Here is a 25,645-nt window from a genome sequence, read left to right as displayed (position 1 = left end):
GTGTATAGAGGGCATGTTGCATAATAGCCTGGTAACATTATATAGCCTTATGTCACTGTTTTTCACTACTTTACTACTGCAGTAGCCATGGTCTAAAACATGATCTTTTGCATTTTTGTCACAATATAATTTTTCCAGTAAACAAACCTTAGCTAGACAAGGAAAAGAGATCTCCACCAACTCTTTCTTGTGAAGTACCCAGTTTGTGGTATAATGAATATCTTAATTGGAGTTGGTAATTAGTAAAAATCAAGTCTCTTGTAACTGAGGCTGCCTTTCATGTTTACATTTTGACAGAAAACAAAGTGGAGATCTATGATGATGTGACTCCTGCTGGAGAGAGCCCACACAGTACACCAGGTCTGACTCTTTTAAAATGGAAAATTCATTGTGAAAAACCATCCATTCAATAATGAAATCATATTTGTTGCTCACTGTCATCAAAACATTTGTCTACATATGTCGGTGCAGTGTGCCCTCCTGAGGGATATGATGATGTCCTCACTCCTAGACAGGAGTTAGCAGGTGTAGCAGGTGATGGAGGTGAGCATACAATGGCTTTATTGAGGTGGAGAGAGATAAAACAAACATTTTTCTTTGCACACCTTAATAAATAAAAGAAAATGCAATGATTAGAAACTGAGGCTTCCAGCATTAAATTACATGTTTAAAACATAAAGATTTTTAACTGTTTCTTTTCTGTTACATCCAGACTATGATGATGTGGTAGAGGGGGTGGAGGTGCCTGAGAAGGAGAGATAGACCATCGCCAGAGTCCAACCAGTTGGACTACTCAGGAAATTTTTGTGACATTTGAAACTAAACCAAAAGTTAAATGCTTTTTTACTTTTTTACTTTTTTGTAACCATACTTGATGATGCAACCTTACTTTGATGATTTCATTGATTTCATGGTTTTTATAGTTGAAAAAAGGCAAATCACTTCAAGTGTACATTTAACATAATCTGCATTTCAGCCAAAGATATTTAAATCAAAACTAACAATAAATGTATCAATTTCCTTTCCACCAATTTCCTACTGACAATAAATCACTAATCAGAGTTACATTTATTTTTTCCTAAAGACAATCACTCAAATGCTGTTTATCAATCAAAAATAAATGAAATTAAAGTCCAAACTACTTGCTATAGTGTGTTTGCCTATGATGGGGTTGAAGTATGTATTAACTGGCTTATATGAAATGTTATAGATCACAGTACTTTCAACAATATATAGCAAGTCTGATAATAAAGTGTGAATTTTGACACCAGTTAAAGATGATGTGTTTCACTTCTTTTTGTCTGCACTCTGTTTTCTCTGTGTTCTCTGTAGAGTTTCAGATTATATCCATCCATTAAGATGAAGATATGAGGAGATTCCTTTGTCTAAATTTACTAGTAATCACACACTGCAGTAGACTTACTGCGGCCAAATGGAGGAATGACAAGTGTTCTGCCTTTCTTGGGGCTCAGTGAAGGCTATTCATGTTGCACGGGATGTGGAAGGTCTGCTTAGGTGTGGCATCTAGATAGACATCATCCCACCACAGTTTGAGGTGACAGATGTTATATATATATATATATATATATATATATATAGAAGTATATAAATTCTGCACCATTTAAGGTGGGACAACCAGAAGCTGGCAAATACCTTAAGCCTTTTGGGTGCAGCAAGGTCAAATCACCTTGTTCTGAATTTAGTGGGAAAACGATGTGTGTTGAGATTATGTGCTGAGCTGGTTACATTCCCAGAAGTACAGTCAACAAAAGAATAACAGCTTCAAAGTCATGCTGATGCGCCACTGACTCATTATAGGAAGAATAGAATCTATATTGTTGCTACTTCAGGCTCAGAACACTAACTGCACTGTGTAACTTTAGAGACCTAAAGGAAAAATGTCTTTTCTTATCTTTGTCTGAGGAGAAATAAAGCAGATCTCAATATAGTTTCTAACCCCCTCCTTAGGAGAAGTGGAGAAGGAAAAGTGGAGCTCAACATCAGCGCTTAACTGTGAGCAGTTTTGGACGCAGCTGAGAAAAGCGTGAGATTTCTCTCTGCTCTGATAGACTGCTGATATATCTCTGTGATGTAGAATAGAGCTTTAGAAAAAGGAGGAGATCTTACACTTGTCTTTTATGAATCTTATTCAGCTGAGACTGAGGTGAGAGCAGTCTGGCCTAAAAGAGGTTAAGCCACCTATGAAACATTATTCTGATCCATTATTGTGGTCCTTTTCCCTTGTCCTTTTTCTTTGTTTTAATAAAGCTTTGGTCCATGCTGCCTGATCATTGGTTGGTCCCTTGGATATTTTGTTGGTTCCTTTGTCTCATTTTCCTCCATTTCAGGGTTAATTTAATGTTGCTAATTACAGCTATTGTTACTTTTGTTATGACTATTGTTATCATGGACGCTCTCTTGGTTGATTTTGGAGGGTATTTTCATTTCCAAGTCGTGAAAACATCAATTTATTTTGTGACAATAATAAAAATAATTTCTTTGCCCAATGACCAACAGGGATACATCTTGCCCTCTGTTTCAAGTGTAAGGTCTAAGGAATTACTTCACCTTTTCCAACTGGTGCCTTGAATTTGATCCTGTCTTTTTAAATTTGCAATACTCTCATTCATAGCAGGTGACAATTAAAAGTAGGAGTGGAGCTTGGATCATATAGATCATACATACAAAGCTGTCACTGAAATATTTGACAGATTGTTAGGAAACTTTAAAGGTGTTCTTTCTTGGGGGCCTTGAGTAATATTCATACTTGTGCCATTGCAAAATTAGGTGGTGCTATAATCTTCACAAATGTGTTTCTCAGCAACCAGTTAGCCTATCAAGATGAAACTGTGATGATGACTTGATGTTTAATAAATATGGTCACCTCTGACCAGTCAGCTTTCAGCAGTCATTTGATATGTATAGACTTGTTTAATCACCATGATATTTGATATGTGTGTTCAACGTAAAGAGACATAAAACGGCCACTGGGGGCACCATTTATGCTCTAACTTCAAATTCTTTCACAGACAGTTATAACTTTATGGGCATGTACCCCGGGAAGCTCCTACAACATTTACTGTACATTTACAAAAGTGAAGCACTGCTAGGCCTACTTGTCAGATTCAGCCTGGACCCCACAAATCACTGACTGAGGCCATATTTTATTGTATATGTATTTTAAAGAAACAGTAATAAAAACAGTAATACTTTATATTTACTTTAACTGTAAGTGAATCCTAACTAAGAGCTAAGTGTATGTGTGTGTGTGTGTGTTGGGAGGGGCTTTATCAGTGTATGGATCAGCTCTCTGCAGGTGCAGCATTAAAGCTGGAGTGTTTCCTCTCTCTGAAGTCAGTCTCCTGTATGTTGGTGGGTTTCCTACCACACTGCTGCCAGTGCAACACACACACACACACACATACTCCTCTAGAGAGGGTGGTGGAGTTGTGTTGATCAGCGCTGACACATTCACAAATCATCCTTTGAAACTTGTGCTCAACATTTTATATAGATACAAACATTGTATTAAGCTCTGACTTGACTATTTATTCTCTCTCTGGGAAAAAGACCCCAATCAGTGCATTAGGCCTCACTGAGCTGATGAACTCAGCTGTTTAAATACTCAAGCATGCACTGTCTGATCTGGGCCATCAGGTAATAGACTTGACATATCATGTTCATAAAAACACAAAATGCTAGATTTGGGTTCAGTCAGCCTCTAGTAGGTGTTAAAAGAATATCACAAAGTACTTCAATTGTTGTGAATTCAGTCAGTGTTCATTAAAACTGATTGTTTTATGATATTTGTACATGTGATTGTGTCCTGCAGCTAGTAGCTCCCTTACTTGCCAGGGTTAAGCTACTATGTAGAATTAATATTTTTTGTTAATAAAAATGAACTGTTAATGAAGAGGTAAAGCAGTATTATATTATACGGTACTAAATGATGTGTATCTGTGAGCTGGCCTGATAAAATCAGATAAACTGAATAAATGGCAAGTAGATAGATACATATATTAATAAAAAATATTATTAAAAACATAACTTTACAGAAGAAAAATTATATAGATTTTTTTTTTTCATTTTGGAGCATTTAGATTGTTCCACTCATCAAATTTGAATACCATGTTCACTACCAGTTTTGTTAAAAACTTAAAAATACTGGAAAACTAGAAACACAAGGTTTTGAGTGACAGTGACAAATGAAGGAATAATCTGTATTGTCTTAATAATCAGTGTTTTTAATTATCACCACTGATAGCAAAAACTCCTTAATCTCACCTGAACCTTTTAAAGGAATAGTTTGGGGGAAGAAATCAAGAACGATGCAGTCATTTGGTCAAGTTTGGTAATTGATTTGGTAACTGATTTTTTTTTAAACAATGGAAATGATCATTCCAATCCAAAGCATGAAAAAGAGACATGCTAGTCTTAGATATATACTGTCACTCTGTAGCATGCCAAAAAAAATCTCTCAACCCATTCATCACAATTCCACATCCTCATTTGTGTTGCTCAGATAGAGAGTACCTGGAATTCTTGGAGAATCTGGACATGTTATTTACTCATGAGTCTTTTGTTGAGAGAACAGCTGTCGAACCCAAAAGACAGAACCGATACGATCATGGGGCTCGCTACCCTGAATACTTCCAGTACATTCAGCTCGCTACCCTGAATACTTCCGGTACGTTCAGCTCGCTACCATGAGTACCTTAAGTACGTACAGCTCGTTACCTGAGCTCAAGACCGTGAATCTGCTTCGTGAGTGAAGCTAAGTGAGTTAATCTCACTACCATGAATCTGCTCCAAAGGTTCTTATGGTTCAGTCCGTTCCTCAGGTTCAATGAGTCAGCCAGGTTCAACGGGTACACAAGATTCAATAAGCTCATGAGGTTCACTTCTATTCACCGAGTCTGTCGATGAGCCCAATAAGTTAAATTCTCGGCAACTAGCAGCTAGCGCTAGCCCTCCTTAAATATACCAGCCACAGGTGGAACGTATTAATATAAAAGTCTGTGTCCCTTGAAACATGACTTGACTGTGACTGTGAACTTGAAGGTCCTCATGAGAGCCTGCGGGCCGCGGCCAGAGACAACCCTGGGGGCGGGCGCGGCGACACTGCCGTGACAGTGACGGGTTACGCCCCTATGAAGACCCCAACTCCGTTCAGGGCCAATACCCTGATTGGCCGGCAACCAGGAGCGCACCACGGGAAAATCATTAAAATCTCTATTATTATGATATTATAAAGTCTACAGATAAACAATCGATAGTGTTTGATTCAGTTCTCTGACCTGAATAACTTTGCAACTACATGTTATGTCAGAAATGTAACTCCTTGTCTGGAATTTTGACATTTATTCAAAGTCTAGGGCTTACTATACAAAGGTCAAAAGGTCAATCTGAATAAAAGTTGTTGATCACCTTGGATGACGGTTCCTGATCAATAGTCATAATCATATGCACACCTTTTGACAAGTTTAACTTACTTTTACTTCTCTCCTGTATTCCAATGAGGCCTATTAGGGGTGTATTGGGCCTCATTTTGGCATGTATATCACAGGATTTAACTTTTCACATCCAAACAACACTGCAAATACAATCACATCAGAAACTTAACTATGAGTTATGTGTTTCTGACATCTCTGTTGACAATCAATAGACAGTTCTACCACCCTCAGAAGATCAACACACATGAAAGGCCTTTGGATAAACTCTAAAAAAAAAACACTTCATTGCATTTATCATCCTCTCTCAAATGACTGAGCGCTGCCCTTTCGGCCTGACGGTGCCTCTATGGAAAAGTGTTAAGCATTTTAATCCACATCTATTTATAGAGATACATTTTTATACATTTTGTACACCCTACAAAAAAAGCCTTAAAAACCATACAGCTCCGCCTGTCTCATTTCACACTCAAATTTAAATGCAAACTTGTCCTAGGATTTCTGACCAATCTTCACTTTTCTGGTGTCAAACAAATCAGAAGCCTCTAACTTTTTAATAATTACCAAAATATGTTGGGAATTCAACAATGCATTAATACCAGATGCTAATTACAAATAGGGGCGGAGCTTGGATCATATAAATCGTGCACACAAAGCTTTTTTGACTGGTTGTAACAAAACTTCAAACATGTGTTCACTTTAGGCCTCCTGGGTAATATATATACATTGGTGCCACTGCAATATAGGGGGCGCTATAACTTTCACATATCTGTTTCTCAAAAAACGCTTGACCTATCAAGATGAAACTTGAATAAGCTGCATCGTTGCCTGTACTTGTTTGTTAATTTGTAATGAAGACTTGATAAATTAAACTATATGGTCATGTATGTGTGTGTGTGTGTGTGTGTGTGTGTGTGTGTGTGTGTGTGTGTGTTGGGAGGGGCGTTATCAGTGTATGGATCAGCTCTCTGCAGGTGCAGCATTAAAGCTGGAGTGTTTCCTCTCTCTGAAGTCAGTCTCCTGTATATTGATGGGTTTCCTACCACACTGCTGCCAGCATCTCTCCTCTCTCTCTCACACTCACACACACTCTCTCACACACACACACACTCACACACATACACTCCTCTAGAGAGGGAGGTGGGGTTGTGTTGATCAGCGCTGACGCTCTTTTGATAAATATGGAGAAAGAAAAAAATGCCTCCTCTGATTTGTCACTGAAAATGTTTGATGGTTTCCTCTCCTCTTTCTAATAAGGTCATAGTGAGTGTGATTGGTGGCTGTGGGGTCTCTCTCTCTCTCTCTCTCTCTCTCTCTCTCTGTCTCTCTCAGTGTCTTCAGTCTCTCTGGGGGAGCGGAGGTGAAGCTTGTTCTGCTGCTGAGTTGAACGGAGTGTGTGCAGGTCAGAGGGAGATGGACAGCTGTGTGCTCCTCATTCTTCTGTCCTCCATGATCACACTCTCCACAGCTGGTAAGTTCTTACTGTCTCAAATGAAAATTAACAACATTAAATTCAATCAGAGCTATAATGCTAATCAGAACATACTGCTATGGGTCAGTATTCTGCTGTTGGACATTTATATTTTCTTTCTTTTCTTTCTCTCTCATGTGCAGGCATTGTAAGGTTGGTGGATGGTGGCAGTCGCTGTGCTGGGAGAGTGGAGATTTTTCGTAGAGGACAGTGGGTAATAGTGTGTGATGGTCACTGGGATATAAAAGCTGCTACAGTTGCGTGTAGAGAGCTGGGCTGTGGAAATGCTGTAGATCTAGTGAATGCTGATCACTTTGGACAGGGATCAGGAGTTGTCTGGCAATACTTGAGGACCTGTAATGGATCAGAGTCTACAGTGAACAAATGTGGGGCACAAAATGAGATAGTTTTGGATCCTACCTGTGATCACTCTAGAGATGTTGGAATGATCTGTTCAGGTAAGGAACAAAAAACCTCAGATTGTGATCAACACTGTTTTTTTGTGAATCAATCTTCAGATTTATTATTTAGTTCTTTACTAAATTTTACATGGAGTACCAGCATTATTTTTTATTTATGATTCATTTTCACTTTCTGGCAAACCTGGATATGTTTTTTGAAAGGGTGATTTGGGGTTTTCTCAGGGCCTGTGATGGGGTCTTGCAGCAGTAGAATACATTTTTAAAAATGAAAATGTTTAAACTATTAATAAAGAGGTAAAACAGTGCTGCATTAAATTATGCTAAGTTAGAAAGCTGTCTGTGAGCGGGCCTGATAGAGTCAGCTAACCTGAGTTACTGGCTATAAATGGTGTAACTACTTGTTTTTGTTCAATTATGGCAGATAAATAAGTTACAAAATAGAAGTGCAATAAAAAATGGACCACAGATGGTGAAAAACATGTATGGAAAATGGATAGTTTGGCAAAATAAATATTTACAATTAATCATAATTTAATTGTGGACAGTAAATGGCAGCATGGAGCCAGGTGTCCAATGCTTCAAAACCCTGAACACAACAGAGCAAAAAGCATTTTACTAAATGAATTTTCAGAAAAGCTTTCAGATTTTTTAAACACAATTCCTCAACAGCAAAAACTCTTTTCACCATAAATCACAAGGTGTTCACCAGGTATTGCAGGCTATTAAATAAATGGCCAACACAACTGGCCTGGTGAAAAAATCAGCACCATAGTTTTGTGTTTTTCAGTGTCAGTGATGAAATGTGATAACAGTGAGTGTTATAATCAGTGTTATAATAGAGGATATTGTAAGAGTATTATAATGATTTCTCTTTTCCTCATTGTAGAAGTCAGACTGGTTGGAGGTTCTCACTGCTCTGGGAGAGTAGAGGTTCTTCATGGAGAGACCTGGGTTACAGTGTGTGATGCTGACTTTGACCAGCAGGATGCAGAGGTTGTGTGTCGAGAGCTGGGCTGTGGGCTTCCTGTGGAGGTGCTGGGAGCAGCTGCTTTTGGCAGAGGGGAGGGTCAGGTGTGGTCAGAGGAGCTTCAGTGTAGAGGCAATGAATCTCAGCTTCACTTCTGTCCAACATCATCTTCACTCAAACACAACTGCTCCCATGACAGTGACGTAGGACTGGTGTGTTCTGGTAAGTGTTTAATCCAATAGGACTCTACAATATCTTAATGTAAATGTTTATAAAACAAGAACTCTGTTACATCATGTAATCACATGTTTAAACTCCAAAACTCTTAAGTGAGCACCACTGCTTGCTCGAAGAGCTGGGTGGCACTATGGCTGAGGTAACGAGTTGCTTGAAGAGGTAGCCTCTGTCTATCTATCCCTCTGCAATTCTCTGTCTACCTATCCCTATTCACACTGCTCAGGATACAAGGATACTATCTGTCTGCCTATCCTGGGATATAATAACAACTGCCAGGCAACCACTTAGCAACATCTTACCTTATCTTACATCACCTGGGATACCATAACAACAGACTATTACCATCTACTTAATTACACCTTGCAACCACTTGGGATTCCATATTAATCGCCTAGTGACATCATAGCAACCACCTAGCACCCCCTATCAGCACCTCAGGCATCACCTAGGATACTATTGCAACCACCTAGCAACACCAAAGCAACCACATGGGGTACCACCAAGCAACCCCAATGCAACCACCTAAGATAGCCAAGATAGATTGTTAGATAGAGTCATCTAAAAATGCTTTAGCAGCCAGTTTGTTCTTCTCTGGTCTGCTTGTCTGTGCAAAGACCCTTCTCTGCTCCTCAGTACCCCACAATGACAAAGTGAAAAGTCCATGAATGAGTCCATGAGTGCTGCATGGTGGACCTTCTGGAAGTTTCTTCCATCTGCACACAGGATCTTTGTGGCTCGGGTTCTGATGACCTCTTCAACCATGGTCCCTAGACTACTTTGTTTGGTGGGGTTGTTCTAAACCTCTTCATTTAAGTATTATGGAAGCCAATGTTCTCTTGGGAACTTTCAGTACAACTAAATGTTTTTGTAGCCTTCTCCAGATCTGTGCCTCCACACAACCCTGTCTCTGAGCTTTGCAGGCAGTTATGTCCTCCTCATGTCTTGGTTTTTGCTCAAATATGCTTTGTCGGCTGTGAGACCTTATCTTATCTTAGGTGTATGTCTTTCCAAATAATGTCTAATCTATTAAATTCACTACAGTTGGACTCCAATCAAGGAGCAAAAACATCTCAAAGATGATCAAGAGAAATATGAGGCTCTCAGAGCTAAAGTTCAAGTGTCATAGTAAAGGATCTAAATATTTATGTAAATGTGAAATGTTTGTTTTTTTTCTTTTTAATAAATTAGCAAATAATTAAAAATATATATATCATTATGGGATACTAAGAGCAGAATGGTGGACAAGCAGATTATGAATCGCTTCAACTATTAAATCTTGAATAGAAGCGCTTAGGGGGTTGGGGCCTTGTGACTGACCCTAAAAATGCATTAAGTGAGCATTGAGTATTTTGTCAGAATTATTAGAGCTGTGGGACCCAGTGTAATATCTTTTCATGAGACACTAAAATCCCTGGCAGAGTCACTAATGACACTTGATGCACAAGTTACTCTTTGTATGACTTTGTAAGTTTTATGTACTGTTATGTATGTATAGTTAATTGTTTTTAACATTAGGACTAAAGTCCATTAATCTTTTGTTCTTGTTTCCTTTTTTTCTCTCTGTTGTACAGACAGTGTGAGGTTGGTGGATGGTGGCAGTCGCTGTGCTGGGAGAGTGGAGGTTCTTCATAGAGGACAGTGGGGAACAGTGTGTGATGATGAGTGGGATATGAGTGATGCCGTAGTGGTGTGTAGAGAGCTGGGCTGTGGAGAGGCTGTAGATGTACTGAGTGAAGCTCACTTTGGATCAGGATCAGGACCAATCTGGATGGATGATGTGGACTGTAGTGGATCAGAGTCTACACTGAAGAACTGTAGATCAGCAGGATGGCATAAACATAACTGTAATCACTCTACAGATGCTGGAGTAATCTGCTCAGGTAAGTTCATTTAAACAGGGGTTATACGGTGTCCAGAACAGTTTAGTGATTTTTCTGCTAAACCCACCCTGATTAGAATTAACAACTACCAAGCTAAATTGGTGTGTTAAAACAGAGCAGTCGCCAAACTGCTGCACACTGGAACTCTTAACCCATAATTAGCAAGTCTGTTATTCTGATCCACTTTCATTAGTTGAATTTAATCTTACTTGAATGTACAACTTCTTTTAAAACCCACTACATACAGATTTGTAAATATTTGTATTTTTTCAATATTTTATTATGAATGTTTCCCAAGATATTTAGGAACCATGCATTGTCTAATATATTTTCAAGATCATTATATTAAACATCATTAAGCCTTATTGTTAAATAATATCTCTTTTAGGAGTCAGGCTTGTTAATGGTTCTCGCTGCTCTGGGAGAGTAGAGGTTCTTCATGGAGAGACCTGGGTCACAGTGTGTGATGCTGACTTTGACCAGCAGGATGCAGAGGTTGTGTGTCGAGAGCTGGGCTGTGGGCTTCCTGTGGAGGTGCTGGGAACAGCTGCTTTTGGCAGAGGGGAGGGTCAGGTGTGGTCAGAGGAGCTTCAGTGTAGAGGCAACGAATCTCAGATTCACTTCTGTCCAACATCATCTTCACTCAAACACAACTGCTCCCATGACAATGATGTGGGACTGGTGTGTTCTGGTAAGAAATGTGTTTTGTAGTTCTTCCAGATGACTGTTTGAAATGTATTCAGTAGGCAAATGCTGGTCAAAATCCCTGGTCAGATTTTCTGTTATAGTGAAACGTTAAATGAGTAAAATATGAAATAAAGTTTTAAATGGAATAAAGATGAAACATTGGAAACATTGAATTTTGGTGGGCGCAAACTTGTGAAAGGGTTAAAGCAAGATTAGTGTATGGTGGATGTGGTGTATGTGGCATATATATATATATATATATATATATATATATATATATATATATATATATATATATATATGTTTATGTGCAATGTGTCAACAGTGTAGCCATGGATTTTGTGCATGTAAGAGCGCTGCCTCTGTGATGGCCCAGGGAAGCTTGCTGTTCACAAATCTGCCTTGTCCCCTAGCTTAAAGACCTAGTCATGGATTCTTAACTCTGCGCACATGTTGCAGTCACCCATGGTTGCTTGTTTGGAGTGTGTAATGATAGATCTAAAAACTGAAGCTTTGTCAATGCACTGGATGATGTAGCCAGTCACTGATGCTTTATACTGTTCAAGGTTCATGGAATCTCCTGCAGTCACAGCCTCCATAAACTTGTCCATGTCAGTGTGCTCAAAACAATCTGAAAAGCAAAGTTAGCTTCTAGCCTTTTCAACACTGATTTGGTATGTCTAATAAGCCGTCTGTAAGATGCAATTAGCATGACACATTATGGTGGTCTTAGCTGTAGTGGGAGTGGGACCAGGAAAGATCCAGTATGCTGTCCAAGGAGCAAATGCTGGATAGCAGAATCAGCAGGACAGCTGGCGAATTAGTGTTTAGTCTAGTGTGAACTCCAGCTCGCTTGCTGTGCTTTTGTCTTCTGGTGCACCATTTATGATGCTCCCTCTGTTGGCCATTGGACTCTAGCAAGCCCAATGTGTGGAGTTCATCTATGACTGTGGCTAATTTGTAGGTGGTAGCGATGGCAGGCATGATTGCTGGCTGTTGTGGTGATCATCTATGGATGATTATGAGTTCAGATTGAACTGCAGCAGAAAATTGCTTCATTCTGTTGTGCCCAGAGTGACCCCTGCAATTTTCAATTTTCTCTTCTAAGCAGCTGTCTGATGCTCTGAAAATTAAAATAATTGATGTCCACAAAGCAGGAGAATATGACAATAGTAAAGTATTTCCAGTTTATTTCAGATTGTAATGTCATTTAAAAATGGCACTTAACAAGACTGGTGCAGGTTAAGTTAAGATCTGGGAGAGAGCTGCTCACAGGAATGCTGCAAAAGCTAATCCAAATTGGTTTCACTGCAAAAGACCTTCAGGAACATTTACTAGACTATGGAGTGTTAGTGCACTGTTCTAATGTGAGACTACTCCTGCAAAACCATGATCTTCATGGAAAAATCATCACAAAAAAAACCTTTCCTGCATCCACTCCACAAATTTCAGCATCAGGGGTCTTTACCATGCAACAGTCTATTTACACATTTTTTTTCTGCCTGCATTTTTAAATAGCAATAGTTCTTGTGAATATATCTATGCTGATGGGCGTGGTGGTCTTGAAATGAGGTGTGTCACTGACTGCGCCACTGACTGAAAACAACCTAGGCAGACGTCAACAGTCAGACGTCATTGCTATCTCAACCTGTAGACGGATGTCCAGTTTTTTGCAATCCTCTGTATATGCATCTCCCTCCCTCTTACAGGCAGTGTGAGGTTGGTGGATGGTGGCAGTCGCTGTGCTGGGAGAGTGGAGGTTCTTCATAGAGGACAGTGGGGAACAGTGTGTGATGATAACTGGGATGTGAGAGATGCTGCAGTGGTGTGTAGAGAGCTGGGCTGTGGAGAGGCTGTAGATGCTCTGAGTGAAGCTCACTTTGGATCAGGATCAGGACCAATCTGGATGGATGATGTGGACTGTAGTGGATCAGAGTCTACACTGAAGAACTGTAGATCAGCAGGATGGGGTAAACATAACTGTAATCACTCCACAGATGCTGGAGTCATCTGCTCAGGTAAGTTCATTTAAACAGGGGTTATACGGTGTCCAGCACAGTTTAGTGATTTTCCTGCTAAACCCACCCTGATTCGACTTATCAACTACCAAGCTAAATTAGTGTGTTAGAGCAGAGCAGTCACCAAACTGCTGCACACTGGAACTCTCAACCCATAATTAGCAAGTCTGTTATTCTGATCCACTTTCATTTGTTGAATTTAATCTTACTTGAATGTAAAACTTCTTTTAAAACCCACTACATACAGATTTGTAAATATATGTATTTTTCCAATGTTTTATTATTAATGTTTCCCAAGATATTTAGGAACCATGCATTGTCTAATATATTTTCAAGATCATTATATTAAACATCATTAAGCCTTATTGTTAAATAATATCTCTTTTAGGAGTCAGACTTGTTAATGGTTCTCGCTGCTCTGGGAGAGTAGAGGTTCTTCATGGAGAGACCTGGGTCACAGTGTGTGATGCTGACTTTGACCAGCAGGATGCAGAGGTTGTGTGTCGAGAGCTGGGCTGTGGGCTTCCTGTGGAGGTGCTGGGAGCAGCTGCTTTTGGCAGAGGGGAGGGTCAGGTGTGGTCAGAGGAGCTTCAGTGTAGAGGCAACGAATCTCAGATTCACTTCTGTCCAACATCATCTTCACTCAAACACAGCTGCTCCCATGATAATGATGTGGGACTGCTGTGTTCTGGTAGGAGCTACAATTTCATAACTAATGTTATTTTTGCTAATAGATATATTTAGATTATATGTGTAGTTTTACGTTTTTTGAAATTCAAAAAATTCTCTCTCTCTGTGTTATTAATTTTTTCCAAAGGCAATTTCACTTTGTATCATTTTAAGGCTATTGAAAGGCTAATTATTTGTTTTTAATTATTCTCTCTCTCTTCTTTGCTTGCTATGGTACAGACAGTGTGAGGTTGGTGGATGGTGGCAGTCGCTGTGCTGGGAGAGTGGAGGTTCTTCATAGAGGACAGTGGGGAACAGTGTGTAGTGATTACTGGAATTTGAGAGATGCTGCAGTGGTGTGTAGAGAGCTGGGCTGTGTAGAGGCTGTAGATGTACTGAGTGAAGGTTACTTTGGATCTGGATCAGGACCAATCTGGATGGATGATGTGGACTGTAGTGGATCAGAGTCTACACTGAAGAACTGTAGATCAGCAGGATGGGGTAAACATAACTGTGATCATTCTAAAGATGCTGGAGTCATCTGTTCAGGTAAATTGTACAACTTTGGGGAAGATTTCACATTTTCTATTGCTTAGGATTAAACTCAAATTGTCGATAACACGTGAATAGGCTCATATCATTAATCCACAATAAAGTCTTACATGTGGCTCTCAAAAAACACTCTTGCAAGTGTAAAACTTAGTGTGGCTGCTTCTGGTTCTTTTGACTTTGGCTGGTGGTGGTGGTTGTGACTGTTGTCATCATTAACTTATAAGGAGCATAAAATTACACTTATAACATAAACTTTTATTATACTAGACTCTTATTATATTGACTACGCTTGCTACAGTGGGTGGTATATTAGCATGGGAAGGGAGTCATCATAGTATTGTTATCATTACCCATTCTGGAAATGTACTTGTGGATGAATATAATGTAACAGTTTTGACTGGTCTGGCTGCGGTGACTCATTACATATCCTTAAATTTATCTTTTTTTTCTTGTGATAAATATTTTAGAAGTCAGGCTGGTAGGTGGTTCTCACTGCTCTGGAAGAGTGGAGGTGCTTCATAATAAGACCTGGGTCACAGTGTGTGATGCTGGCTTTGACCAGCAGGATGCAGAGGTTGTTTGTCGAGAGCTGGGCTGTGGGCTTCCTGTGGAGGTGCTGGGAGCAGCTGCTTTTGGCAGAGGGGAGGGTCAGGTGTGGTCAGAGGAGCTTCAGTGTAGAGGCAACGAATCTCAGCTTCACTTCTGTCCAACATCATCTTCAGTCAAACACAACTGTTCCCATGATAATGATGTGGGACTGGTGTGTTCTGGTAAATTGTTTGTTTATTTGTTTGTTGATTTGCTTGTTTTTACAATAAATATAAAATGTTCACACTTTATAAAATATTTAATAAAGTCAATTTCTCATTTAGTCTCATCATCTGCCCCCTTTCTCTTTCTTTTCTCTCTTTATTTTCTCTCTCTTTCTCTTTCTATCACACAGACAGTATGAGGCTCATGGATGGTGGAAGTCGCTGTGCTGGGAGAGTAGAAGTTCTTCACAGAGGACAGTGGGGAACTGTGTGTGGTGTCGGTTGGAATGAAATGGCGGCTGCAGTTGTGTGTAGAAAGCTGAACTGTGGAGAGGTACTTAGTTTTGGTGCAGATACACCAGGATCTGGACCAATCTGGATGAGTAATGTGAAGTGCAGTGGATCAGAGTCTTCACTGAAGAACTGTGGATCACTGGGATTTGGTAAACATAGCTGTAGTCATATGTGGGATACTGAAGTCATCTGTTCAGGTAAGCTTCAATCTACTGTAATTTCAATGTATTACTTGTATTGTATTTGGTGGGAGGTGTTTGAGAATGTTATTTTGTTTTGAGAGGTTTCTTTTATTTCCTTATAGTTGACATCCAGCATGTGATTCCCATGGTTTAGGTAAATTAAATAGTTATTAGGTCATTATTATGCAGCTTCAATAATGAATATAAAACAATTTTATCAGTTACTGAAAAAACTAGAAAAACTAGACTAATATAAAAAAGTTTAAATACATTTGTACATTAAGGCTGACCTTAATTTGTAATGTCACCCAAGAGGGAATGAGTCCACTTGAAGAAACACACATCTCTTAAACAAGGCAATGTTACCCCTAACAAACTCTTCAAAACAACTCCTGTCTTCACGTCTTCTTGGTGGAAAATTGTAGTGCCACAACAGTTTGTGTACAACATCAGTTTTATCATAGTACATATGTAGTGTCAAAACAAACAAAAAACATTTAAATATATACTATTGTATGTTATTCTCAACATGTATTGCTGCACAATAAAGAACTCACAAATCACAATGCAGCATAAATTGTGAGCTCTAAAGCAAGCTAAGAATTATTTCTTATTTTCTAAATGGTCGAGTCATTGATTATATTACTGGAGTACTAATGGTTCAATTAGTTATGACCAAAATTAATGGGCACCGTTTGGGATTATCACCCAGGACTGTAAAATAACTGGTTGTTGTGTTTTGGTTACGAATTAAATTTAGTCTCAACTCAGAAGGCAGTTCTTTCACCCAGGAACCCTTTTTTTTTGTAAACACCCACACAAGAGATGTCAGTTTAAAATGAATCAAATTTTATTGAATAAACATGTAATGATGAGAGAGAGAATGTCAGATTCACAGCATTGGAGGTAGAAATGACTTTAGCGTAACACTAATCTAAAAAAAAAAAGGACAATGACTTTTTTTATCCTGTGGACAAGTACTGGTATTTATTAGAACCTGATTGTTCTTACTAATCGCTGTTTAACAAAAGTAACGTGATTGGTGTGCAAGATTTAACAATCTGAATGTAACGTTTCTGTTCAAGTTAAACTGTAGGAACCAGAGATTTGCATGTAAAGCTGACCACCTTAGTTTGCCCCAGGGTCTGGAGCTTTAAAGAGGGTCATGAAGGCCGTCTCTCAGTGGAATGTCCAGTTGAGACCAAGCTTTCATGTATCCGAATGTCCATGTCTTTCTTACTTTCGCCACAGCCTTCTTCCCCCCCGGTACTTCTGTTATTGGAAACGATTGGAAACGATAACTAAACATTAACAATTCAATATTAAACTTGATCCATATTCAGGGTAGAGTTTGACAGTGAGTGTGAGAGAGTTTTGTTAACATGATTTTTCAAAAGTGGATTTCAGTATTACATTTCTTTTTCTTTTTAACAATATACCAGTTCACCTAAAAAATTTAATATTGTGAAAATCATTTGTAATTGCAATGCAAAACCGTCATATATTTCAGATTTATTGAATTTAAAGTTACATTTTTCAAGACTTTGTTGACTTTTGAGAGTTTGTTGACTTTTGTTGATACGCCATTTTTCCAAACTCAAAATTAAACCAACCTAATAAAGGAGAATTACATTATGAATGCAACATTAATGGGTGTAAATCCATCACTGACAATATGCAACCCCTTATCAATTGAGAATATGCACTTTATTGAACACTGCATGTTAACCTACAAGTAGTTTAGGAAATTATGTAAGTATCTTCCTCTGAACATTGTATTACTTGTACTAGATCATTTCAGGAAATTAAAATATATCATGAATTCATTTTTGTTCAGAATATAATTAAAAAAGCTAAACAGTCATATTTTATATTCCTCACATTTTAAGTGACACATTTTTTGTTTTATTATTAAATTCTAAGAAAATTTATATTCTTACCAAGAAAAATAAATAAACAAATAAAAAGCTTAAATATATGTAATTATGTGTGTAATAAATATAAAATATTACCTTTTAAATCAAATTGTGATGATGAATAAACTTGTTTATGATATAATAAGTTCCTGAGGTGCACAAATATATATATTGTTGTATTTTAATGAGGTTACAATACACACAGGTCACAGAATGTCCAGACTTGTGGATGGTCCTCATCAGTGCTCTGGAAGAGTAGAGGTGTTTCATGGAGAGACCTGGGTCACAGTGTGTGATGCTGACTTTGACCAGCAGGATGCAGAGGTTGTGTGTCGAGAGCTGGGCTGTGGGCTTCCTGTGGAGGTGCTAGGAGCAGCTGCTTTTGGCAGAGGGGAGGGTCAGGTGTGGTCAGAGGAGCTTCAGTGTAGAGGCAACGAATCTGACATTACTCTCTGTCCAACATCTTCTTCACTCAAACACAACTGCTCCCATGACAGTGATGTGGGACTCATATGTGCTGGTAAGAACTACATGTTTTGTAGTTTTTATGTTTTGACTCCATGTGCTGGTAAAGTATAACATTTCATATTATTTACTTACATCTCATTACATAAGACAGAGAATTTCCTGGACAGTACAAGTAGTCCTGGACCACACGTAGCTTAATTCCTGGCCAGGAAATTGGTCTCAAATGTGCATTCCTGTTTACCTGCTCTTTTAATAATCTGTGGTTTCAGGTCACACTCAGGCTCGGTTGATGAACGGCTCAGACACCTGTTCTGGTCGAGTGGAGCTCCAGTACCTCAGTGAGTGGGGCACAGTGTGTGATGTAAGCTGGGATATGAGAGCTGCCAGTGTCCTCTGTGATCAGCTGAAGTGTGGGAGTGCTGTGGCTGTGTTGGGGTCAGACTGGTTTGGGGAGGGGAGTGGCCAGATCTGGGCTGATGAGTTTGATTGTCAGGGGAACGAAACACACCTGTCAAAATGTCCCATTTCATCATGGAGTCGAACTGCATGCTCTCATAAACAGGATGTTGGAGTCGTCTGCAGTGGTGAGCTTTACGAATCTTATTGGTAATGCTTTCTCAACTACTGGGACATGGGCAAGTGGTGCATGAATGATCTTTTTTATCATAAGAAAGGTTGAATTGGAAAATTGTTCTTTAGAAAATGCAAAAACAAGTGACTGCAAGTACAATCCTGAATTTAAAGTATTTTTGTTGTATCTTCAGGTTCCTCTCTGGCATTTCATGAGGGGCGAGTGCAGTTGTCTGGAGGGAAGGAGTGTGAGGGGGAGGTGGAGGTGTACTTCAGGCAGGACTGGAGGAGAGTTCTGCTGGACTCCTGGAGTGAGTCTGAGGCCTCTGTGGTCTGCAGACAGCTGGGCTGTGGCTCTGTACTCAACATCTCCAGCTCCTCTCCATCCAGTTCTGAACACAGCTACATGTGTGTGATGGGTTTCAACTGCTCTGGGAGTGAAGCTCATCTGGGGAACTGCAGCAGTGCACAAGCAGTCAACTGCAGCTCCAGAGAACAGCTGTACATCACCTGCTCTGGTAAAAATATTGGAATCATTTAGAATAATTTAAGTTGTTAATATAGCAGACAATATTACAACTATACAGAATAGAGTGACAGATTAGAGGAACAGTCAACAGTAAGTGTGTTGATCAGGTTTTAACGGCACAGTACACCTGTCCAAACAACCGTGTCTTTATACATATATAATATTTCATGTGTGTGTATCATCATAGAAATGAATAATATTTTGGAGATAATAATTTTATTATTATAAGAAGTCATGCTCAGTAAATTTTCTCTGAATTTTAGCCCGTAGCTCCATCAGGCTGGTTGGTTCTGGGGGAGACTGTGCCGGAAGGCTGGAGGTTTTCCACAGTGGCTCATGGGGGACAGTGAGTGATGACTTGTGGGATATTGAGGATGCACAGGTGGTCTGCAGACAGCTACAGTGTGGAGTGGCCCTCAATGCTCTGGTACCAGCCCGGTTTGGAGCTGGAACTGGACCCATTTGGCTGAATGAGGTGGAGTGTGAGGGGAACGAGACATCTCTGTGGAACTGCAGATATCAGCTGTGTGGAGAGGGTGAATGTGGACACAAGGACGATGTTGGAGTCGTGTGCTCAGGTAACATTTGATGACTGCTGCTATTTATAATATGTTCAGTTGTTAAAGTGTGTGGTACTGCTTTTATGCCAATTGCCTTCTGGCTTGTCATTGCAATCTTTAGTAAACTGTAGACAGTTTTATTTGGAGAGCAACGACTTTGTCTTTGCAAACCTGACATACACACCACTGTTGTTCAGTGATCTCCATGAACATTAACATTAACGTGAGATTGGCATGACCTTTGTTGGTTAACCATAATAATGGTAATGATGGTCTTAGGATTTTTGGAGTCCAAACCCTTTTTGACTTACCTTTTCCAGTCCCATGAGCATCAACACCTCATCTGAGGTCTTCATCAATCTTCTTTGTTCGTGCCTTGTGTTGTAAAGATCTGACTTTAATTGATCCCCTTTCTTTATAAAAAACAGGGCACCCACTTAAACCTGATTGTCATCCCATTTATTAAAAACACCTGATTCTGATTAAATCTTCTGTTAATCCTAGTGGACCACATACTTTAAAGATTGGATATTATTCATTAAATATTGGATACAATTTTAATATATTATTGAATCATTTTGGATCATTTGTTTCAATAAATGAACGGCGGAGTCTAATATTTTGTTGGTTTCTTATCTACTTTTTAGAAAATCTTTTGGCATATCTTTATCAGCAATGAGTGCAACTTAGAGTAGCTGAATTCATTCATTAGTAGGAGTGTCCACATACATTTGGACATACAGGGTATATCAGGCCAGGTTGAGCTTAGGGTAAGGAGATGTAAAACAATTATGATAGCTAAGTGGCTAGTTTTCAGATATCTTCCAAATAGTTCTAAATAGTTTAGATCGTTTCCAAATACCTGCAAGACTTAATTATTCAACACCTTTCTCCCACCAGAGTTTAAAGAGATCAGACTCACTGAGGGCTGTGAGGGGAATCTGGAGGTGTTCTACAATGGAACCTGGGGGAATGTGTGTGTGACAGGCATAGATGAAGAAGCAGCAAGTCTGATCTGTCGAGAGCTGAACTGTGGAAGAACTGGGAGTGAGAAGGCTACTAAAGCAAGAGTGGAATCAGCTCCTAACTGGCTGGATGAAGTGAAATGTAGGAAGCATGACTCCTCTCTGTGGCAGTGTCCATCATCCCCCTGGGGACAGAACAAGTGTGATAATACTGATGAGGCGGCTCACATTACCTGCTCAGGTAGGGACTTTCTCTTTCTTGGAGATGGACAAACATATTTTCATTTTGAAAGCAGACATTAGGAGTATTACAGGATTGAAGAATATTGAAGATTGAAAGCCTGATGTTGAGCTCAGTTTGATATTAATACAGTATTTTTATCATATTCACAGGAGAGAATAAACAGCACACACTGGAAAACCATCTGAAATTCTCCTTATTTCCACACCTGAACCAGCGCTCAAGTATGGAGGCCATTAAAATATTAATCAGAAGTTAATAAACCCAGATAACTCACTGTGTGTGTGTGTGTGTGTGTGTGTGTGTTTAGATCACCTGCCTCTCAGGCTGAAGGGAGGAGAGGGAAGCTGTTCTGGGAGGCTGGAGGTGTATCATAATGCTGAGTGGGGGTCCGTCTGTGATGATCTGTGGGACATCAAAGATACTGAGGTGGTCTGCAAGCAGCTTGGCTGTGGTCCAGCACAGAGAGCTGGTGGGAGTGCTGCCTTTGGTGCTGGTGAAGGAACTGTCTGGCTGAACAGAGTGACGTGTAAAGGGAATGAGCTTCACCTGTGGGACTGTCCTCATTCCCTGAAGAGACACACTGACTGCTCCCACAGAGCTGAGGTCAGCTGTGCAGGTCAGAGGATTATTTGTTATGCTGGTGTTAACTTCTCTGTGTTATATTCATCAGTGTTCTCTGTGATTGGATACTTTTGGGAAAGACACCTATATTTTTTGCACTGAATTAATTCACTTTTAGCTTGTGGGACAAAGCTATTGCAGAACCGTGCAGTGACAGCACGCATGCTCCTGTACCTTCTGCCAGATGGCAGCAGTGAAAAAAGTCCATGTGAGAGATGAGTGGGGTCCTTCACAATGCTGATGACCTTACGGGTGCAGTGTGTGGTGTGAATGTCTGTGACAGAGGGGAGGGAGACCCCTATGATCTTCTCAGCTCTCCTCACTATCTTCTTAGTTCTTAACACCTCACCTTAGTTTAAACTCCTGTGATTTTACTCTTTATCTCAGTCCACATTCTTCATCACTTCAGTGATTTTTCTATATTGTTTTTGATTGTCCAGAAATGCTGCTGTAAGGTTTATTTACAGTTTATTTATCTCTTTTGCCTGAGCATTTTACTTTTACTCTTTTTACAGACATATTTGTGACCTCTACTATTGCATCTGAAACAACCACAACTGTCATCACTGGTACTCCTTTTATTCCTTTATGTGATCTTTCTACAGATCTCTAAATACACTGTGATGTTCCACTGAGTTTTACTCTTTATGTATATTTCCAGCACATCTGACTGAGAAGCAGACAATCTCTCCTTCACAAATTCCATCCTCACATTATCCCTACGCCTATCCAGTGTCTCTCCTGGTGCTGGGAATGTTGCTCTTCCTGGCCTTAGTGCTTCTGGTTGTGCTGTTTAACCAGAACAGAGTGTTCAGGAGAGGTAGGGAGATTCAGAGATCATCTACAATCCACTTTCTGTACATTCTCTAAATACCATCAGTCCTTCAGTCTGTCATCAGTCTTCTCTTCTACTGAACTGACTCCATGTTTCTCTCTGTCTCTCTCACAGTGCTCTCTAAGAGGAGGCAGAAGACTCTGTCTGAGCCAGTCTATGAGGAGATTGATCATAAACATGTCAATAAAAGATATACTGAAAGGGGTAAATAATATATGGAGTGTTCTACTGGAGGCTGTCCATAGTTGCTCACAATATGGGAAGTGGAGCTAATGTTAGCTGGCATGTAGAAATAATTGTGTTTAAATGGCTGTAAATAACTAAATGCCTTAAAGCAGCTGTAGCATTTTACCTTATCTTACATCATTTTGATGCACCACTGACTGTAATATGGAGAATACCAATACACCGTGTCATTATGGGAAATGTAGTTTTTGTAGTGGATTTTCAGTTCATCTTGTGATGTGTAGTTTAGGTCATCAGTCAAAGTGGAATTGTGTTTCCTGTGCGACTTGTCTGGAATTCTGAAGGTTTTCCACGACTGTTCCGCTCTAATGTAACAGGAAACATCCTCTCTGAAGAGCAGAATTCAGGATATGAAAATGTGGAAGAGCAGCTCCTCTCAAGTAAGTCAGCAAAACATGTGTTTTATTACTTCTGTGTATTTTTACAGGAGGCTTACCCTAAACATCGATCACATTCCTCAGTAGCTTGTGCTGATTTATCTTCTGTAAGAACATTTTTATGAAAGGATCTTAGATGTGCGTTCATGATTTGAATCACAGCTGCTACTGTTGTCAGGCATCTGAGATTATTCACAAAAGCCTCTTTTAGAATCAACATTTATTTTAGAATGAGAAAATGGAGAAGCTCATTCTCTTCATTCTCTTCTAGCAAAGACAGTGGATGAAGAAAAGCCTGAATATTATAATGAGACCACCACCAGTGGACTGAGAAGTAAGTGACTTTATAAACTGATCATTTACATTTTACACATTTAACTGACACTCTTCTCCAGAGTGACTTACAGGTTACTCAGATTACAAAGGTGGGACAATGTAGTGTTTAGAGTCTTGGCCAAGGACACTTATTGGTGTAGCACAGCATAGCCACCCAGACCAGGAATTGACTCTTACTGGCTCTCTGGTAGGTACTGGTGTTAACTGTTGTGCTATGCCAACTTTATGAAATATGTCAATGTTTTTATTTGATTTAGGTGAGGTGGGCACAGAGGACACAACAGACAACTATGATGATGCCATCACTGCTGGACAGAGACCCGATAGATTAGCAAGTGTGTTCCTGTTTGAATATTTATATGAATATTTGTATGGTTTTATTTATGATACTACAGTGTATAGCTTTGCACATTTAACTCTGTGCAATATTAAAGATAAAGAGCAGGAATAGAACTCTTTCTTGTGAAGTACCCAGTTTGTGGTATAATGAATATCTAAATTGGAGTTGGTAATTAGTAAAAATCAAGTCTCTTGTTACTGAGGCTACCTTTCATTTTTATATTTTGACAGAAAACAAAGTGGAGATCTATGACGATGTGACTCCTGCTGGAGAGAGCCCACACAGTACACCAGGTTTGTCTCATTTAAAATTCGTTGTGAAAAACCATCCATTCAATAATGAAATTATATTTGTTGCTCACTGTCATCAAAACATTTGTCTACATATGTCGGTGCAGTGTGCCCTCCTGAGGGCTATGATGATGTCCTCACTCCTAGACAGGAGTTAGCAGGTGTAGCAGGTGATGGAGGTGAGCATACAATGGCTTTATTGAGGTGGAGAGAGATAAAACAAACATTTTTCTTTGCACACCTTAATAAATAAAAGAAAATGCAATGATTAGAAACTGAGGCTTCCTGCATTAAATTACATGTTAATTGGTTAAATTACTGTCAATTGATGGAAAGCCATGAGGGTGGATGGGGTGTCACTGGCTACCCGATTATCCACTTTTTCAACTTTTTAGATTAGATTCGATCCTTTCAGTCTTCTGGGGAAAGGTGATTCTGAACATAACATATCACATTCTTGGTCATGTGAATTTATTTACAATAATCTCGATATTAGTGTATAGAGGGCATGTTGCATAATAGCCTGGTAACATTATATAGCCTTATCTCACTGTTTTTCACTACTTTACTACTGGAGTAGCCATGGTCTAAATCATGGTGTTTTACAATTTTGTCACAATAGAATTTTTCCAGTTAATAAACCTTAGCTAGACAAGGAAAATAGATCTCCACCAACTCTTTCTTGTGAAGTACCCAGTTTGTGGTATAATGAATATCTAAATTGGAGTTGGTGTTTAGTAAAAATCAAGTCTCTTGTCACTGAGGCTACCTTTCATTTTTACATTTTGACAGAAAACAAAGTGGAGATCTACGACGAGGTCACTCCTGCTGGAGAGAGCCCACACAGTACACCAGGTCTGACTCTTTTAAAATGGAAAATTCATTGTGAAAAACCATCCATTCAATATTGAAATCATATTTGTTGCTCACTGTCATCAAAACATTTGTCTACATATGTCGGTGCAGTGTGCCCTCCTGAGGGCTATGATGATGTCCTCACTCCTAGACAGGAGTTAGCAGGTATAGCAGGTGATGAAGGTGAGCATACAGTGGCTTTATTGAGGTGGAGAGAGATAAAACAAACATTTTTCTTTGCACACCTTAATAAATAAAAGAAAATGCAATGATTAGAAACTGAGGCTTCCAGCATTAAATTACATGTTTAAAACATTAAGATTTTTAACTGTTTCTTTTCTGTTACATCCAGACTATGATGATGTGGAAGAGGTGGTGGAGGTGCCTGAGAAGGAGAGATAGACCATCGCCAGAGTCCAACCAGTTGGACTGCTCAGAACATTTTTGTGACATTTGAAACTAAACCAAAAGTTAAATAGTTTTTTACTTTTTTACTTTTTTGTAACCATACTTTTGACTTTTACTGTAAGCATGTTTTTTTCATTATTTTGGACACGTAATAAATATAAGGTATAAAATGTTTAAACTTCATACATTAGCTTAGATTTTATGGTTTGATTTCATTGATTTCATGGTTTTTATAGTTGAAAAAAGGCAAATCACTGCAAGTGTACATTTAACATAATCTGCATTTCAGCCAAAGATATTTAAATCAAACTAACAATAAATGTATCAATTTCCTTTCCACCAATTTCCTACTGACAATTAAACACCAATCAGAGTTACATTTATTTTTTCCTAAAGACAATCACTCAAATGCTGTTTAATAATCAGAAATAAATTAAATTAAAGTCCAAACTATTTGCTATAGAGTGTTTGCCTATGATGGGGTTGAAGTATGTATTAACTGGC

General features: G+C 39.2%; 1 protein-coding gene across 1 annotated transcript in view; it reads left to right on the top strand.

Annotated features, from left to right (window-relative positions):
- LOC140549423 (uncharacterized) overlaps positions 1 to 21,573 on the top strand; it is a 65,651-nt gene extending 44,078 nt beyond the window's left edge. Inside the window, exons 33-42 of the mRNA XM_072673064.1 lie at positions 10,119 to 10,427; positions 10,816 to 11,118; positions 12,824 to 13,132; positions 13,521 to 13,823; positions 18,235 to 18,549; positions 18,730 to 19,053; positions 19,172 to 19,193; positions 19,335 to 19,642; positions 20,525 to 20,830; positions 21,099 to 21,573. Of these exons, the coding sequence (XP_072529165.1) occupies positions 10,119 to 10,427; positions 10,816 to 11,118; positions 12,824 to 13,132; positions 13,521 to 13,823; positions 18,235 to 18,549; positions 18,730 to 19,053; positions 19,172 to 19,193; positions 19,335 to 19,642; positions 20,525 to 20,830; positions 21,099 to 21,556 (2,957 nt within the window). The 3' untranslated portion in view covers positions 21,557 to 21,573. The remainder of the gene's footprint in view (positions 1 to 10,118; positions 10,428 to 10,815; positions 11,119 to 12,823; positions 13,133 to 13,520; positions 13,824 to 18,234; positions 18,550 to 18,729; positions 19,054 to 19,171; positions 19,194 to 19,334; positions 19,643 to 20,524; positions 20,831 to 21,098) is intronic.
- Positions 21,574 to 25,645: the final 4,072 nt, after the last annotated feature.

Source organism: Salminus brasiliensis, chromosome 2 (assembly GCF_030463535.1).
Source record: "Salminus brasiliensis chromosome 2, fSalBra1.hap2, whole genome shotgun sequence".
Classification (NCBI taxonomy): domain Eukaryota; kingdom Metazoa; phylum Chordata; class Actinopteri; order Characiformes; family Bryconidae; genus Salminus; species Salminus brasiliensis.
The sequence above is the reverse complement of the archived record's forward strand: the minus strand, read 5'-3'. Positions and strand labels throughout refer to the sequence as shown.